This window comes from Tachysurus vachellii, chromosome 26 (genome assembly GCF_030014155.1).
Source record: "Tachysurus vachellii isolate PV-2020 chromosome 26, HZAU_Pvac_v1, whole genome shotgun sequence".
Taxonomy (NCBI): domain Eukaryota; kingdom Metazoa; phylum Chordata; class Actinopteri; order Siluriformes; family Bagridae; genus Tachysurus; species Tachysurus vachellii.
Window position 1 is genome coordinate 10027030 of NC_083485.1, and position 20219 is coordinate 10047248.

The following is a 20219-nucleotide window of genomic DNA, read 5'->3' on the forward strand; positions in this document are numbered from 1 at the left end:
ACAATTTTTAAATGAAAATGAACAAGTGCAGTTAAGGAGCTTATGTGAAAATATCTTTGCTAAATCCCAATTACCAGTTTTTCAGCAGAACATCTACCAGCCAGATAGATTCAAGCATTTACAAGCTGCTTATAGAACATCAGGACAGGACAGGGCAGGACAGCCGAGGGCACTAACCACCCTCTTCCATATACATGAGCTTACAGATAACCATGTGACCAGCATCGCTCTGATTGACAAGCCTCCACTTTCGGTCCCTCGAGTAAGGCCCTTAACCTTCACTACTGCAGGTACATGGTGTCATAGCTGTGTTATGTACTCTGCATTGTTCTCTAGGTGAAAGAAGATGCATTCTTTATTTTCATCACATACTGTACAGCACAGTGAAATGCTTTTGCTCCTTTACATGATTTGCAAACAACATTTAGTGTAACTATAAAAAATAAAATGTGCAATGTCTTGTTAATCAATAAAATTGTAATTCTTGGTAAATTGCTGCAACATATGACATGCGCCATGCCGTTCTTAGAAAATCTTCCTTCTCGACGGGATATCGAGAGAATTGAACAGGGACGTTTGAGTGAAGCTTTGAAGTTTGAGTGAAATTTCTTTGATTGGTTAAACAATTCAGATTTTGAAAAAACTGGACAGTATAAAACTCAAAACAATTTATTGAAGCTGGTTGAATAAATAGTCAAATGTTCAGAATTCCCAGCTCTTGCATTATTGCTAGTGTTTACTGTTAACGCTAATGTTACCACAGCTAGCGTTATGTGCTGGGAAACAAGGGACTTGATGATAGTTCTGGGATGAATTGGGCTTAATAACAACATCGTCTGAGAGAAAAGAACTGTTAGTTCCTCCATGAGTACTCGCTGAACCATTAGTACTGAAATATACACACATGCTCTCACGACTCAACTCCAGATAGACTGATTTAGCTCTGCTTTCAGAGACTCGGGCAGATACTCAGTCATTCAGACAGAGCCGTGTGTTTGGGGGATGAAAGGATTCATGGCCAGCTGCTTCGAATGCAGACTGAAAATATTTGTGAGAGAGAGAGAGACAGAGAGAGACAGAGAGAGAGAGGCAGAGAGAGAGACAGAGAGAATCTGTTCTTGCATTAAATACAGAACTCATTTAATATCATGGGCTGTATTCAGATTGGAACCTTGGCCCAAAAGTGTCCTATTAATATTTGATATGATTCAATTCATATGATTCATTTTTTGTCAACTGACAAAATTCATAATGTTTTAAAGTGTGTCTGAAGTTGCCAGATTTATCTTGAGTGTTGGAGACAGGGTGGGTTTTCAGTAGCAGCTTGAGCATCGCTGCCTTTAAACACCTAAAAAAATGCACACCGGTACAAATGTAGCTTTTATGCAAGTAGTAGATCTGTACTTTTTTTTTTTTCCTCCCCTTTTTGTTCATGTAATATGATGTATTATAACCTAAATCAGATTGAAATTACATAAAACTACATTAAACTATATAAGGCTTACGAATGCAATTCTCTCAACTATCTGAATACAGTTTAAAGTACAAGGTAAGCATTAAATCCTCAGTTGGTGTGTTTAATACTGAATATACTGTATATATGGTACTGATCTCCTCTGTTTCAGGCTCTTGATGTGTGGGCCATGGGAGTGACACTGTACTGCTTTGTATTTGGGAAGGTAAGAAAAGGGTTCGGGGTAGAAAAAGATTTGATTTCTGGCCAGAATGTTCTTGATTTCATCTTGAATTTATTTCTAAGGTTATGCATAATCGCTTCTCCCTTTTTTCTCTCCCCAGTGTCCTTTTATCGACGAGTACATCCTGGCGCTGCATAACAAAATCAGGAGCAAGCATGTGGAGTTCCCCGAGACGTGAGTTCCTCTTTCTGATCTCAGCCTGTTTATAATCCGTCAGAGAGACGCAGAGAGACAGAGCGATGGATGATCCATGAATTCTAAACTGCTCCATGTTTGTGCATTCAGAGCGAACAAGACCTCGTTAAGGCTGCAGGAATATTAATCTTGGCTGTGGAGGGAGGGATACAGAGATGTGTGAATGAATAACAAAAGCTTTTATTCGTGGAAAAATGTCTCTCTTGTCAGCACAGGCAGAGAAATAAAGAGAACAGCTGAGGCTTTGCCGCAAGCCTCTGTGTCTCCATGCGTTTCTTATGTTAAATCAAGCTTTTTTGAGGTCTTTTAAACGTCAGACAGAGAATGTGGTGAATATGCGAGTGTTTCTTTTTCTTTCTTTTTTTCATGAGACAGGGCTATCAGGAAGATTGGCAGCTCTTGAGTGTGTGATTGGACAGGTTGTCATCAGCTAATGAAAGCACTTTCTTGAGAGCTTCTTACACCTACACACACACACACACACACTCCCTTGCTTTATGCTAATGTTAAGGCACATAAGTCTCAGAGTCTCCATTTCAAACCATTAAGACATTCTCTATGTGCACATTACATACATTTTCTTTTACATACATTTAAAACCCTAGGCCTCTTTGTCTCACACCAATGTTTTTAACCATTTTTTAACCACCTGAAAAGTGACTTATCAGACATTTTCAATCAGTAAAAATGAATTATTTTATCGTCGGAAGTCTGATATAAAATGAGTCAGATCTCATGTTGGGATAAACATACACAGAATTTTAGTGGTTGAAGAAAACACCTTGAAATATTACTTGCTTATAAACAAGCACCTAAGGCATCTCAGAGAGAAGAAATGGGTTTGATATCAGCATTTACTATGAAGATATGATCTGGTGCCTTACATGGGACTTATAAAGATAAAGATCATTAATGAACCCGTCTAATGCAAGTCCTCTTACGGATGCTTGGTTATATCCTTCAGGCCAGCTATCAGTGAAGACCTGAAGAATCTGATCCTGAAAATGCTGGACAAGAACCCTGAGAACAGGATTACCATTCCACAGATTAAGGTGAGATAATGAGGGAACAAAATGGCAGATTATATGAGTAAAGCTTTTGGTAGGTAAGTAAATTCAGTCGTGTTTATTCAGAAAGATCTTGAGTAAGTCCTTCAAAATACTCCAAAATCCTGGACTTTATAATACTTTGTCTGCATTTGCCTTGTGAATGGTAACTTGACAGTTGTAATAACATCATTTCCACCTCATCGTGCGTGCTGGACATGTGAAGTGGAGAAAAATATGAATACTTTCTTGAAAGCATGTCTTTTGTTTGCTTTTTTTAAGGCATGTAAAGCTCATAATAAGCAACTTTAAGTGCACTTTAAGTGTCTACTAGTACTTGTCTGCGATAGTGAACTCCAAACATTTATGTAACATTTTGGACTGAAATACAGCACAGAAAAAAACAGAAGACATTAGAGAGTAGGGCTAGCAGCAAGCTAACCAGCAGACAATAGTGACTAGCATTAGCAATAAGCCAGCTGGCTGACATTATTCAGAACTATACTGTAGTTGATTATCTTTTCAAAACAGGGATTAGTTTAGTCAGCGTTATAGATTTAACCAAGTACTGGGTCTGTATATGAACAAATCTAAAGCCAATACTGCAAGGTGTCCGGTGTCCGGTCTAATCTAGAATGTTCCGGTGTGATGCAGGATTTCATTCCAACCAAGAAATAGCCAGACCAGAGTCTGTTGAAAGCCAAGAAAGCCACTGATTAAAATGTGAGTAATCAGGTGTGGATCCTGCTTAATTGAAATAAAAATGTACCTGAACATTTCGGATATAACCGAACAACCCCGGTCTAGTGTAATGTTCAAGCTTTTATAGCTCCACATTTGAGGTATTGAATGCATGGAGTATTGCTGTGTTCAAGCTCTATAAGAACACATCTGATATCATCTTTATAACAAGTTTTCCTTTGTGTCATGTTTGTGTGAGTGTGTGTTGACAGTGATGTTGCACATATGTGAAATGTTCTATTAAAGCAGGACTGGAGGACGTCTAGAGCTCTACTTGTCCTCTTGTGTCATATGGGATTTATATGACTTCTTTTTAAAATCTTTTAGTATTGCAGAACCATTTGGAATAACGGCGACTGAACACCCCTTCATCTTGCAAGTTAAAATTGCAAGCTGAAGGGGTGTTCAGTCACCGTTATTCCAAATTTCTGCTGGATACCTGGTCCTGATGCAACCCTCCCATTTTATCCGGGCTTGAGAGTTAACCCGTCAGTGGCAGGATTGATTCTCTGCACAGGAATCAAACCCCAGCCATGGAAGTGAGAGCATAGGATCCTGCATCTGGACCCCAAGGGACGCTAATTACCCTAGACATGAATTATCCATTTTTACTGCACTGTGTGCTGTTTTGTTTGTTTGGATTGGTTTGTCTAGCTAACTCGTCTACCGAGGAGATCCCAGTATTGGTGTGTACTGTATGTTGTGTTTGTGTGTCTATAGCTGGACCCATGGATCACACTGGATGGCACTGACCCGTTGCCTTTAGAAGAAGAACACTGCACTGTGGTGGAGGTCACAGAAGAAGAGATTCAGAACTCGGTCAAGTTTATTCCCAGTCTGTCTGCTGTGGTGAGTGATGCTGTAAATGTGCTAAAATACAATACAGAGTTATTCTATTGTATGTTAAATACACGTGATACGAATGAATAGTTTAATCCTTTTAAAGACAGAATCTTAGTCACACATTATGATTTCATGATCTTGATTCAGAATCTCAGGGGTACAGTGGCTAGGTCATGCACATGATTAAGTATCATGCACACACTATAAAAAATATAAGATAAATATGAACTAAACACATAGGAAATGTGATATTTTATAAGTTGAAAGCGGGAGCCATGTTAAATGAAACCAGTGATTAATGTGGTTATGGCATAAAGAAATATAATGAATTCCAACTTGACCAGCGATGTGCAAAATGTTTTCACACATAATCTATAAAAATATATACCGTGGTTAAGGGATGAGAGGAAGATATCAACAGCTTAAAAGGACGGGTCACTGCAGCTGTGTACATGGCCGATGTGTACGAGTTCGAAAAGACGAATGAGAAAGATGTTTATCCCCCCAAATACAACACTATTTGTCACTATAGGACTATAGGTGATTCTCAGTGCCTCTACAGGTTAGGAAAGAGGAAATAGATCTCAGTTTACCACAGAGAACATGCTACAGTATTGTAGGATTTGAACTGTAGCCATGTGGTCTGGACTGTACACTGTAAAGCAAATGCGATGTTCTTATTCATATAGAAAGTCTTTTTTTTGTCATTTCTCATTATTTTTGATGAGCAGCAAGGTCAACATTTTCAAAATGAAATACAAAGCTTCTTTAGACATTTCTCTTTGTCGTGTTCTCTTTATCGATCTTTGTGTTGGGAATAGATCCTGGTGAAGGCCATGCTGCGGAAGCGCTCTTTCGGGAACCCATTCGAATGTCCCAGCAGGAGGGAAGAAAGGTCCATGTCTGCCCCAGGCAGCCTGCTCATGTGAGTTTACAACAGAAACATACTTCTGCACTCTCTTTCACTGCTAACCTCGACAGCCACTCAAGTTAGTAAGAAGTCGCTATTCGAGTGAGCTATCACAATCGACCTGCAGCATCCAGTTTGTTTTTCTTTTCTTTTTTTCTTACTGTTTAGCATGGAATAGGGTGAAAAATACGGTGTGGTGTGTCAATAATACTGTCAAACAGCACACATACTGAAACAGAGTGTTTGTCAGGGAACGTTAGAAGTAGCGAATGCAGGTGAAGACTTTTACTGAAGACAAACCGAAACAGCACAATGAGCAAATGACTATGAGCCAGAGATGTATTTAGAACTTAAACAGGGGTACTGATTAAGGGGAAACACAAAACAAGGGCACATTGAGACATGAGACAAGGTCATGCAGGGGCTGATGGGTAATGTTGTCAAGCACAAACCATGACTTCAATTACAACTGCCATGTTTGGTCTGGTTTGGTGCAAGTTCTAAGCATTACAATATCGATATAAGAGTAAACTGACAGAAAACTGAAGTGAATGTGGTTGGAGCCCAGTTTTGCAGCATGTTATGTTAAATTGTTTTATTATTGTTTCACAAAATGAGCTCTAAAACGATACTTTAACAAGCTCTGATTTTTTTTACCTGGACCCACACTAGTGATGGCTAAACAATCATCTTTCTGTCAGATGCATTAGCAATGTTACTACAAAGTTGAGCAGTTAATAACTTCAGGTCAATGCAGTGAGTTCAGAAATGACTCTGATGCTCATACGATCCTGTTTACACATTTTCACTCAGATGACCTCCCTTTTGGGTCTGGTTCCTCACAAGGTTTCCTCTTCATGGCGTCTCAGGGAGTTTGACTTTTCCACTGTCACCTCTAACTTACTCATTCAGGATCATTGTAAAATGTGTGTGTGTGTATATATATATATATATATATATATATATATATATATATATATATATATATATATATATATATATATATATATATATTATACCATTTTAAGTGATCCAAAACGATAAAAATAAGAGAAGGTACAGCTGAAGTTTATGTTTGATAAAGTTTGTTTTTCTTGACTTTCACTGGAGATGCTCTTTAAGACTAGGAATAACGTTTTTTTTTTTTTGTTTATCTGTAACAGACTGTTCTGTTCTTTAACCAAGGTCAGTCATTTCAACTGTTCTGCTTTTCCTCTCATTTTCAAACCCCTTCTCTCTCCTAGGAAGATGTGAAGCACCTCACTTCACTATTTAAAGAGGTATACAGGAGGGCCACACTAATAACCACCCATTACCTTAACCTCTAACTGCTTACATGCGTTTCCATAGTAGCATTCATGACATTTACTTCCCTCTATTCTTCTTTAGCATTTCATGTTGAAACTGCGGAGTGTTCTCAGAGTTCATTTTCCCCTCATGGTGCCCTGCAGAGGCAATCCTGACTCACAGTGTGTCAATTATTTATGGCACTTTTTTTTTCGGGCTATTTTTCTAGCCAAGATTTTATTTTAACATGGCATAGGAGAAGCAGGGCTGGATGTCTGGTGAGAATAAATCGAATGCATGTCATGACCTCTATATTCTCTGTCTTCCTTATTAAGATCACATCTCACCCAAACTCGCTTTTGAATTTCTTTCTCAGACGCTGTCTTTCTATATTATTGAATCTGTATGCAATACGACATGCCTATATCCTGGTATATACAGTACTGTATCTAACACTAGTATTTACTACACCATGATATTCCTTGTAGTAGTATGTACAGTTTAGTCACAGGTGTAGATTTGGTTTGAACATTGGGCTGGGGTTAAAGTGTGATGGAGCATCTCATAATTTCCTTCTGTGTATCTGACTTGCTATCTATCTATCTATCTATACATCAAATCATCCATTTATCTGTCTAATCTATTTATATATCTAAAGCATATCCTTTAAAGATGTCCAGTTAATGGTGCTCCTACAGTAAGTGGAAATTGAGTAGAAAGAATGGAAGTGTAGGACGGAGAGTCGTCTTCACGTCACCTCAGAATGTTCAGATAACGACAACAGAGTGATCTGAAATAAAACTGTTAACAGAATGTGTTGGGATACGATGTCCAGTGTGAACAATCTTGTTGTTGATAATAACAGTAAACATTTAGAATAAAAATGTAGCTACTTAACTCCGCCAGACAAATAGCAGCAGTAAGCACTGTGTTGCGAGGCAATAGTTTTTAAGGCGTTACAAACTTGTGCATCTTTTAGTATTTTTATCTGATTTATTATGACTCACTCACATTTGTTATTGAGTATTGAGCAGACGCGCTTATCCAGAGGGACTTACATTTTATCTCATTTGTATAAAACTGAGTAATTGAGGGTTCAAGGCCTTGCTTAGTGGCCCAGCAGTGGATTCTTGGCGGACCTGGGATTCCAACTCATGACTTTCCTATTAGTGGTCCAACGCTTTAACCACAGCCCACAATTGGTTCATGTTACTCTAAAAAAAAAAAGGGGGATCTTTAGTGGAGGAAGGTGAGGATTTCATTATGCTGATTTTTATTAAAAAGCACAAAAAGCATACAATCCAAAAACTGTTCTCCAAAAATATAATCAACAAGACAAGCAGAGTTTCAAAAGCAGTCAGCGAGGCAAACAGACCTAAAGACAATGATCAGAAATTGTGGTCAGAAAACAGACAGAGTTCAGGTAACGATAGAGCAGTCAATGTAGCAAACAAATCCGAAAACACAATCCAACAAGAGAACATTTCATACACATAGAAACTCACACAGAGTAAAACAATAAACAGCTTGGTATGGAGAATCATCCATTGACCATTGGTCAGTATTCAGAAGAGTTGAACTGCAGTTGACGTTACAGCTGCAAAATAAATTACTTATACATATGCTTCAGTTGATCATGGTGTAAATATTGGGCTGGTTGCAGTTGCTAGTTGGGGACTAGCAGGAAATTACACCCATGACTATAGTACACAGATATCGCAGCCATAATTTGGTGTAAAACTCTATATTGTCATGTGGCTATAACTGTGTAAGCAGTTCAACAAGAATTACCTCAGACTGCTTCAGCTGTGCGCAGAGGTTTTTCTACTCCGTGTTAACTGTTTTAAAGGAAAAACTGATAAAGTGAGTCAGCAGAAAAGGTCTTTAAGGCAGTAAAATGTTTTACCCTTAATTGAAATGACTAGCGTAAATAGCTGTGTTCTGTTGTCTCTCTTAATCTGTCACCGCTAACTAAGGATTACAGATCATTCGAGGGAAAATGTTCATTTTAACATTGTGTTTATCTGAGTAATTTATCAGACGAACTGTCAAATTAGCAAATAAACAAAGCTGTCGCTGTTGCTAATGCTTGCTGGTTAGCATGAGATAAGAAACTTAGCTATATTCTTTCAGTCTTTACATGTTCAGATGCAGTTGCGGCTGTTTTCCAGCAGTTTTTATGTACAAAAAATAGTGAAATAGTGATACTGTGTTACTGATTGTTTTATGGGATGTAGTACATCATAGAATATTCAGGTATCTTTAGCGTATTTGATGTACTGTACAGTAGATATTCAATTTGTTGGCATACTGCATCCTATTACATTTGTTCATAGTTTAATAGAAATGTGTGGCATTTACATCAAGGTGCTTCTTGCTGGTGCTTTTTCCATCTCTCTCTCTCTCTCTCTCTCTCTCTCTCTCTCTCTCTCTCGTCTCTCTCTCTTGTTCTCTCTCTCTCTCACTCTATCCCCCTCCACTCCCGTGTCTCTTATCAGCAGATTGACAGTAAGCAGTAAATTCTGCTCCCCCTTAGCTGCATGTAGCTCATCAGAACATTTTTACCCAAGGACAGCAGGTAGACGTGACACGGTGTGATTTTCCTCTACCATCAGTCAGCCTGTGCTGCCTTGATGATGCTCTGCACCTTTCTCTTCCAGCCATGTATTACATGCATCTGATGTATTATCTGTAACTGTCAAGATTTTTTTTTTTTTATTAGGATGTGGACTTGTGGGTGTTACAGCAGGTAGTGTTACTGCTTTATAGCTCCAGAGTCCTGGGTTTTATTCTAAGCACGTCGCCTGTGTGAGCGTCTTAGTGAGCGTTGCATATTCTTCTTGTCTGAGAGTGTCAGTGTCTTTTCATGTTGTCCTATTGTTCAAAAAAACATGCCTTAGGTGGATTGGTGAGCTTGCATTTGAGAATAATTCAGCATCACTTTGTCTTAGTAATGACAATTACATGTCCTGCACAGTGGCCAGAAAGATCTTGAGCCATTCCTCTACAGTCACTACACGATGCTGGTTGAGGAGATCACTTCCTGACATGCTCCTCTAAAACACCCCAAACTGGCTTAGAAATTTTCATTCTGGTGACTGATGACAGGCCATGGGACATCCTTAATCTCACTTTCATGTGCCTCACACCACTCTGTCACCAGTCTTGCTGTGTGTATTGGTGCATTATATCCATCCTGATCCATGGCGCCACCTTCAGGGAACAATGATGGAACTTTTTGGTGCACATGGTACTCCAAAACGGTTCAGAAGTTCTTGGCAGTGATGCGCCCATCTATCACAAGCAGTAGGCCGAGGATAAGCCGTGATATTGCAGCTTAAACCGTGTACCTTAGCTAGGTTATAAATGACAACATGCTAATGTTAACCAGCAGTTACGTATTAAGTATTAACAACAGTGACAGTTTTGTTGTTCACTAATCTGACAGTCTGATAAATTAGGCAAGGCAAGGCAAGTTTATTTGTATAGCACATTTCATACACAGAGGTCATTCAAAGTGCTTTAAATAGAAATTAGAAAACAGTTTATAAGAGAGAAAAAAATATATATGTAAAAATAAGAGACACACGATAAAATCATAATAAAAACAAAGAACAATTAAAGAAAATAAATGTGATTTTAATAAAAAACAGTTTAAAATATGTTAAAAAGAATAAAACAGGAGTAAATGAACACAATTTTAAAATGAAATAATATTAAATATTTTTCCTCAAATGATCTGTAATCCGTAGCTAGAGATAATGAAGTTATAGAGTATATACAATGATCTGTAATGTGTACGCTAGAGATAATGAAGTTATAGAGTATATACAATGATCTGTAATGTGTACGCTAGAGATAATGAAGTTATAGAGTATATACAATGATCTGTAATGTGTACGCTAGAGATAATGAAGTTATAGAGTATATACAATGATCTGTAATGTGTACGCTAGAGATAATGAAGTTATAGAGTATATACAATGATCTGTAATGTGTACGCTAGAGATAATGAAGTTATACCATTCTGAAGTGTGTGAGATCATTTATAAAAAATAAAAAATAATTCATTGTGTCTCACCGTACTGACAAAACCAGGAGATATGTTGGAAGAGAAATGAGTGGGAGAAATATATATATATATATATATATATTTTTGTATAAGATTCCACACTGCCATATTGTTGGGCAAATTAAACCAATTGAATACAAAGTCAACCATAAGAAATCAGATCAGTGTATTGTAAAAATTGGCAGAAGTAAAAAAATCACTAATGGCCTGGTACTGAGTTTATTATCCAGTTTTCCATATATTAGTGGGAGGTTATCAAGGATGTAATAAGTTCTTCATGTTCTTGTTCTTGTATGCTTCTGTAATGCATGAAAAGGAAAGACACAACAGCTCTCCCTGGTGGAGAAAACATCCCGACACTACTGTCCACTTAATTCACTTTCTATGACCAGATTTGCTTCTCATTAATAATTCTGTGTCAGAGTCGTTATTATCGTTAAACTCTTCCTGTGTTGCTCTCATTAACCTTCAACACACACGTCTATATGTTCACACTTTCAGATTTGCAGTAGACCTCTGATGTCAAATAATATACTTAGCATTTGTTAATAAGATTAAAAACTGATTTATATTCCCATCATCCACTCACTGTCCTTAAATTATATCTCAGGTTTTACATGTTTTTTTTTTTACTATCTACTGTTTCTGTATTTATTATCTACTGTAGGTCAAAGTCTGAAAATGAACAGAGCTCAAAGAGACCTCTGGAGATATTTTGTTTATCAGTGTCTCTTTAGGCAAAGTGGCTCTTTTTTATTCGTTCTTTAGCAAGGAAACTGAATACAATTTTGGAATAAGTCTTCAGATTTCTTTTTTTTTTAACATAGGTATAAGGGAAGGTTCTGATGTAGAAACCGAATGATTGGCAGGTCCTCTGGTTTTATGCAAAAAGACAAATATTGTCTTCAGGTCCTGCTTCATTCTCATGATGTGAAAAATTTCAAGCAAATGGGGAGTCTTTCAGTGCGATTTTAAAATCCTGGGATTGTTTTTGACTTTTTATTTGATATATATTAATGTGAAAATGGTGGCTGTAGCTGTTAGCTAGCACTGCATTAGCACATATCTGTGATCATGTTTTACTCTTTTTATTCCAGAGGCCAAAAACTGGAATTTGCACCCATTTTGTTGTCAATGTTCAATACTGAATGTCTTTGTCATGTCACACTACACAGTAATGATTAACAGCTCATACGAAAGGAGACACTCTGAGTTTTAAGAATTTGCTTTTCTTTTGCTTTTTATCTAGCCTAAGACCAGTATATTCATAGAAAAGTTCATAGAAACAGTTTGTTTTTGTTTTTTTCTCACAGAAATGGTTCTATTTTTAAAGTAAATGCAGATATCAAACCCTGTTCTCTCAGATTCCCCAAGTGCTTGTTCATAAACCTCTAAAATGTGTTCTCTTAAACCCCTAATATTCTGTGGAAGTTTATCCCAACAGAAGGAATAACACATGACTCACACTGAAATCCAACAGAGTCCTGACTCATACACAGTATATCAGACTTGCGGCGATTAAAATAATTCATTTGTTTAAACTGACTGATTAGTTGATTGAACATCACTGAGAGATTTTTTTCCCCCCCCAATCTCTTGTGACGTAAATGTCACGTTCTGATAAGCGTAAAGCTATAAGCTATGAAGCTCTTTTACGTCAAGGTGAAAGTTCAATTCCTGCCATCCTATTCTACCCCACTGAGAATCTTTGACCTCTGACCCTCTTTGCTTCACTCTTTCTTTTTCCGCTGCAGGGACTCGTGGCCATTTCGTCCCTCACTTAAACTCCACCCTTCTTTAAGGTAAAGGTTTGTTGTTAGCTGATGTTGCTGTGTTAGCTGTGGGTTTTGATGCTTGGATGTCCTTTATGTCCATCCTGTCCACTGTGTGACATTTTTTCCCCCAGTTTAACCATGTGTTCATTGCTCTCTGGTGGGAACAAACCCAAACAAACTCCAGCACATGTTTGTTTGTTGTTTTTTTGTTTGTTTTTTCATCTATTCCCTTACAGAATATGTTTTGTCTGATTGTGGATGTTATTGTCTGGGTCAGATATCTTTGTCTGGTCTCATGACTTCATCGTTTCATCACCTCAACTTTTATTTACACACAGAGATGGATGTAAAGCTGTCTAACTAAAAAGAAACGATGTTTATTTATTTTAATGTGAGGTTGTTTTCACACCTGAGAATTTCACACCTGAGAGTCAAGGCCAAGTACGAGTTCAGTAGGTGTTTTTGGTGCCTTCAGAGCTACTGTTGAACCTGGGAGTAATCCATACAGTTTGTGGAAATGATCTTCTCTCGGTATGATGCATTAAGTAGCATGATTGGGTTCAATCAATATGTCACATTACATCCTTTTTATTTGATGGTGGTTAAAGGGTTGTTCTGGTCAGTGGAGTAGAAGACGCGATCAATATATAAATCTCTATATATATACAGTATTAAAACACACACTTTCTCTGCACTGGAGAACACAGTTACTGTAAACAGCTCACTTTGTGCATGTCTAAAAAAATTTCGTATATGATAACAGCTCCCTGTTTGGAGGAAATCCTGCACAGTTCTTCACCATTTCTCAAAAAGATACCATTCTTCAAAAATAAAAATAGAAGCAATCATTGGAACCCAGTGCTTACTGCTTTGGGAACTTGCTTAGGCTATAGAGAAATAGATACGCACACTTCAGAAAGAACGACTTCCACAAACCTGCGATTATCAGCTCCTCCGCCAAACGAACCCAGAATCGGCTCTCAAGTGTGAAAACATCCTGTGGTTGTTCAGAAGAGTAATTAATTCAGTCAAAGCTAACTGTATTATCCCAGTTTGTGTTTGTGTGTTTCAGAAAAGGTAGCAGCGGTGAAGCTGGGCGAGAGGTGGAGCTTGAGGACCTGCATGAAGATGAACCGCCCTCCTCTGACGATCGCTCATAAGCGTATGTGTTGATCAGTCATAAATCCCGCCCTTTACGCATTCCTACTGTATGGACAGACGTAAATCAACATAACCTTCAGAGAAACTAAATGAGCAACACCACCACCATATATTTATTCCCAACTGCATTCGAATTCTTTAATGAAGTGTCTTATTCCAAAGCCTTTTGACGCTGGTGGTTTGGCCAGATCCTGCTTTGTGATTAACACCTCGATCCTAGCTTTTTGTCTGAGTATTGCTCCTCCTCTTGCCACACCCACTGTGCAAAGCCACTCCCCCTGCCACCTTCAGTGCGGCACAGAGAATTTGAAGGAACATTTAACGAACATCCAGTTTTGTTTTATAACTAAGCTTTAAAGTCAATTCACAAAATTTGGTTCTTTATTTCTTTTTTTCCCTTACGCTCTCCGCACTCATTCCTACCCATTCTTCACGGATCGAGATTGAAATCTTAAATCGTATTTTTTTTTTTGATCGTACGATCGAAGGACAAACATTACGGATGGACAGCCAGAGCAATCGAAACTCTAAGGACATCTTCTTAGAAACATAGACAAGTGAAAGAAGGGATGAGAAGCATTTTGTACATGTGTAATGTAATTTTGATGTTGTCCTGCCTTGTTATGCTTTGCATACTGCTGGAATATTTGTTGTACACAGGGCCAGTTTTGGACTGCTTGCCATTTTGGTGCACACACATACACACACACACACACACACACACACACACACAGATTAAAGATTGTGTTTTTTATTCAAGTGGTCAAAACTCAGCCACTATGAGAGGGCTATGATATTCTCGCACAAGCACACATTTCAGAATAGGGCTAACTTGCAGGCGTTAGAGGGCTCCACACACACATGCGCACACACACACATGCACACACACGCATCACTAGCACACTGGATGATGGTGAATGTTGCAAATCCTCCATTTAGTATCACAGAAACCATATCATGTGTCACAAAGTGAGAGGCTCTCTCTCTTTCTCTGTCTCTCTCTCTCTCTCTCCCCCTCTCTCTGTCTCTGTCTCTCTCTCTCTCTCTCTCTCTCTCTCCCTTTCTCTGTCTCTGTCTCTCTCTCTCTCTCTCTCTCTCTCTCTCTCTCTGTCTCCCCCCTCTCGCTCTCTCTCTCTCTCTCTCTCTCTCTCTCTCTCTCTCTCTCTCTCTCTCACTCTCTCTCTCTTTCTCTCTCACACTGTTGCTGAGTCTGAATACGGTGATTAACATCAAGCCCAGCACATCGCCTGTTATTCAAAATTAACACATTCTCTTTGTCCTGGATTACATTTGTACAACAAATGAAATAATTTTTCACAGGAACAGCAGGCTGCTGATAATCAACCATTTTTAATTGGCTGCCATTTAAATTGGATTCCATGCAGTTAAGAAGCAATAATTCCTTTTTTTCTGATCAAATGAATATTGCAGTGATGTCTCTTGGTGGTGCCAGTCATAACAACTGCTAATTAAACAGTGTGCATGTTTTCTCAACATGATTTGTTTTATTATAAACTGTTAGACTTCTGCATAATTAAAAGCAGGCTATTAATCAAAGGAAATATTATGTGGAGAGCGGGTTGTCAAGCTTTCGGCAGCCAGGGGCCGCTTCCAGAGTGATGACGGTGATGCCTAACCCGAAATATTAAACATATAAGATCAATGTGTAGCCACATATTTATTTACTGTTTAATTGGCACTATTAATAACAGCACTTTTCATTATATCGTTATGAGTTTGAACGTCACCTGAGGAAGATGCCACTTTGAACGTAAGTGTGATTCAGGACCAATCTCAGCAACTCTGAACAAGGAAATTAGAGAGGAGGCAGGACTTAACACATTATTAGGTATGACACAAACTTTTGAAGACTGTGATTGGTTGTCCAATAAAAAAAAAAAATAGGAGCGTTTTTAAAATCTGGTCTATTATAAACCTTTACTTTGTCTCTATGTTAAGATATTTGAGGTTACATCGTGTAGGGATTATATTCGTGATCGATCGTATTAGAGATGCTCTAACTTCTGTATAACTTTTATCTTTACTAGGATCTGCTTTTTAAATTTAAGGGAATTTTCTTAGAATTTCGTCACTTCAGCAAGTCTTTGCACTAAGAAATTTCATGAATACGGGCCACTTTAAATCACTTTGATTCGCTACGTGACCCATGTTTGATTGCACAATGATAGCAACGCAGCAGGGCTTTAGTCCTCTGTCCAGCACTTCTTATCTGTCCAGCTCTTTCACCTCCAATTCATCTGTTCCATTACTTCATCTTTAATGCCCTAATGCTAATCCTGGCGTCAGCGACATCGTTCTTGTCATCTCATGAATTGCCAACTAGCTCAGCCACTAGCTACATGCATTCAGGAATTTAAATTCGATGATTACCGTCACCTCTGCTTACTGGATGTCTCAGTAATGTGACACTGAACACCGTGCAGAATGCTGAGTGAGAGACTAAACACTTTCTCTCTTGCTTTGGGGAGCTAACAGCAAAACCTGCCAGCTCGATAATAATCCATGATCACTTATGCTTGAGATTGTTTAGATTTTGTCTCTTATTGTATTGTAGCTCCCTGCTGACAAACATGTAGCACCAACCAAAAGCACCAAAATCACTAAGCACACTGCATATACTGTATATCGATATATAAACATATACACTGGGTTTCTAGGAGGAGCTTTTCTTTAAGCTTCAAGTGTTTGAGACTAGGGTTCGAATAATACATTAAGAAAAAGTTACTTGGAGTTACATTTAAAGCTACAGAGCTTATGATGATTTTCTCTGAGTCCTGCCCTGTCTTAGGCAAATATTATTTTTAACCCTGGCCTTCGGTTTGCCAGGTTTTTCTTGAACAGAATCACTGCAGATGAGGTTTTCAGTAGCATCTAGATTATTATCTGTAAACACAAGCACGTCCCTGTAAGCCAGAGGAAAATAAAAACAAGGACAGAAAATGAAGGATTTTAATCAATAAACTGATGAATGATTGAGAAGATGAACACCACTGAAATGAATATTTAATAGTCTAGTCTACTAGAAGTGTAGTGCAGCATTGCTAGTCCTCGTCGTAACACTAAATCACTGCAAATTTGGTTTATCTATTAATATGGGCTCATTATTTGGCAGGTGCATAAATGATAGCCAAGACAATGGCTGTAACTACTTATTGTAACGCCACTTCAATGCCTTGAGGTTTCTGGACTCCTTTTGTCGGTTGTTAGATGGAGAAAGCCTGCATATTATCGCTAATTACAATATATTTGTTTATGATTTATGGCCACCACTGATGTGTTATATACATTTGTGACAGTAACAATCTTTTGTAATGTTCTCACTGGATATTTGTTGGAGAGGTGTGAGTTTCCATGTTTCCTTGGCTCTCTGGATGACATTGATTCTGGTGTTTGGTGTTCCCTAAAAGATGGTGTTTTCCTGTTGTTACCCATTATCCTGACACCCTACTTTCTCTCTCTTTCTGTCACTCAGACACCTTTACTTGTGTATGTGTATGGCAACTAAAGCAGGTATGCACACACTCCAGTGGTTTTTGGATGCACCATATGGAAGTATACAGATTGTCACTTTAAAATCTCCTACCAGAACACAGCATGTGAGTTCCAAAAACGTAATGCACGTGTCCCCCTCTTGTTAATGTTTACTATGCACTCATGTTGTTTGTACGCTGTGTATGTACGTGGCATACGGCATGTCCGTGACCTCAGTATAACATGTAAAATCAGCTCTAATATCAGGTGCAGTATATTAATAACCGTGATATGACTCAAGTATCTTAACATGGTATGACTCAAGGATGATAATGAAAAAAAGAAATCCCTTTAACACATAATGACAAGCTAATGTGTGTGTCCTGCTCTGATGTTTATTATTCTTATATAGATGCTTTATAGTGGAAGAAAATGAACAGTGATCTGTTATGTAGTCAGTTTTGGATTAGGTCATAGGTTACATTTGTGCAGTGCCTCAGTAACATATCTCTCACACACACACACACACACACACACACTTCACAGTGGTTGTGACACCATGAACTGTACATTCTTAGCTTATGAGTTCAGAGGAGAATAAATGTGCGTAGTGCATGGCGTCTCCATAAGTTGCACTGGGATACACTACATAATAAAAAACATACTTTGGGATGCTTTACATTGTTTTTACAATTTTTTATTTTTTTGGCTAGTACAATAAGATTCAGCACCTGGTCACTTTTTATGTTAGCTAGACTAAGGCTGCATTCCAATACTGAATTTGACACACCCTGACTGACTTCCCCTTATCCTTGTCCCTGCTTTGTCCTCTTAAATATTAGTCCACTTTTAAGATCATGTTGCCCAGAAAGACAAAGAAGACAATTAAACTAGAGGTAAATTAAAATATTAGATGACCAGTTGGAGGGATTGATTCAATGGCCAGGTCCCAGCTGGAGCACTAAGCCCTGTTATTTGGTCATCCCCCATATTTCCACTTAGGGGACATTGTCAAGAGATAATCGATTGACAGCTTAAAAGTATAACAGCAACCTTTTGAAGAAGACTTTGTATGAATTGTGGTCGCTCTCCTCACTCAAACTCTTGACACATTAAGCAATACCATTTAAATTTTTCCTTTGTGTTCGGTTCATAATCAATCCCAGTTCACACAAATTTAAATGGTGCATTGTTTTGATTTAGCATATCAGCTGATTGCATGCAGTAGCTTCGTGTAAAACAGAGTGTAGGCAGTTATTAGCTAACTGAATAAATTAGGTTTAATCAGGCTTTTTGTTTGTTGCAGATAAGCTTGTACTTTAATGCTGTTTAGTGAGAATTTAAATTAGTAATGAAAGCCAATTTGGGAGTCTAACTCTAAATTGAGTTTGAATATGTTTTTGTTTGTTGTTAACTGTAATGTTGCCGTTTTCTTACTCTGTACAGTTCCATTATTTTAAGAGTGATGATTCAGTGGTCTTTACAAATTGGGTTTGGGGTAGAGACTGCTGCGGAGTATGCCTTGAATCTGGCTTCCGTAAAAAAAAGGGCATAGTGAGAGAGCAGAGAGGATACTGAGCAAATGTCTGTAACCTAAAAAATGTTGGACAGCATGTTTGCCTCACATCTCCAGGGTTGGGGGTTTGAATCTTGCCTCCGTGTGGAGTTTGCATGTTGTCCTTGTTTACCCTGGTTTCCTCCCCATCTAAAGTGATGCACTTTAGGCTGATTGGTTTCTCTAAATTGTCCATTATGTGTGCGTGATTGTTCCCTATGATAGACTGGCATCCTGCCCAGGGTCGACCCTGCCTTGTGCCCCAAGTCTCCTCGAATAGAAGATAGGTTTCTTCATGACCCAGTAGGATTCATGGTGTGGAGAATGGATTGCGTATCGGGGTAAACCGTGGTCGGTCGATAAGAATAAATATAATTCACCATCATCGTGCTTTCTAATAAGGGCTACGTTTTTCCATATTACATTCCACTCATGATGTAATCTTTAGCAGACGAGGGTGTGTTGAACACGGTACTGAAATGCAGCGCAGGTCTTTTGGATCCAAAGCATTTATGGTTGTAGATATCTTTCTATTCTTCAGTGTGTGCAAGACAAAGTTTCAGAGAGATTTATCTCTAAATACTAAGAACTGCAATTTCTCATATATAATTGTCTAATTTCTCTTTGCTTGTGTGACTGTTGTTGTCGGTTGTTACACGGCTGTCTGTATTCCTGTGCATTGAACTGAATGTACTTATTAAAATTGTCAGAAAAAAAAAAGCATGGCACAAATAACTATTGAATGCAACTTATTACTATGTACATATGTACCAAAAATATACAAAGAGGCTATTTTTTGCATGCTTTTTGTACATTTAGACAAATTCAAGGACAATAAAGAGCTCAAAACCAATGTGATTTTGTGTAAATCTACAAACTGATGTTTATTGTTCTGTGCAAAAAAGACCCACATAATGATTTAACAAAAAAATAAAATCATTGATCAGAAATTATACATTAAATAAAATAAATATTTATTGTATTACTACAAATGATATCTAGTTGGAATGATTACAGGTCTAATGGAACATTAGGAAAATGAAACTCTAGAATAATTAAATAGATCAACATTAATTTACATTTTTGGGTGCAGCATCATATAATTACACCTGATGTTGGTGCGGCAGGACGACACTAAGTAAAGATTTAACATCAGTTTTCCCGCAAACCTCCTGATACTGTTTTGTGAACCATTGGGTGATGATGAACTCAAACTATGCACAATCATTTTCCGTGAGAGAACAGAAAGCAGGCACCTCGTCTCTTACAAAAAAAAAAGCTGATCGAGCCGAACATCTTGGACATTGAGCTGCTCCTTGTGGTTTCTATTTCCTCCTTTGTGAAGAACGTAAGCTTGGTGAGGTTGGAAATGCACTTTTGTATTGCAAACCTAATTTCCTAAACAACTGGGAATGGTTTTTGGTTCTGATCACTGCATTTGACTT

At 38.1% G+C, this 20219-nt stretch overlaps 1 protein-coding gene across 6 annotated transcripts in view; it reads left to right on the forward strand.

Moving 5' to 3' along the window:
* Positions 1-19632, forward strand: part of camkk1a (calcium/calmodulin-dependent protein kinase kinase 1, alpha a) — a 91722-nt gene extending 72090 nt beyond the window's left edge. For 3 of the 6 annotated variants that reach the window (XM_060863545.1, XM_060863547.1, XM_060863546.1), the window contains 7 exons: positions 1626-1679; positions 1798-1871; positions 2857-2944; positions 4400-4528; positions 5344-5447; positions 12546-12593; positions 13639-19632. In XM_060863545.1, the coding sequence (XP_060719528.1) occupies positions 1626-1679; positions 1798-1871; positions 2857-2944; positions 4400-4528; positions 5344-5447; positions 12546-12593; positions 13639-13726 (585 nt within the window). In that variant the 3' untranslated portion in view covers positions 13727-19632. Of the gene's footprint in view, positions 1-1625; positions 1680-1797; positions 1872-2856; positions 2945-4399; positions 4529-5343; positions 5452-12545; positions 12594-13618 lie in introns of those variants that run through there. The other 3 variants (XM_060863548.1, XM_060863549.1, XM_060863551.1) reach the window with 3 other exon arrangements.
* The last annotated feature ends 587 nt before the right edge of the window (positions 19633-20219 follow it).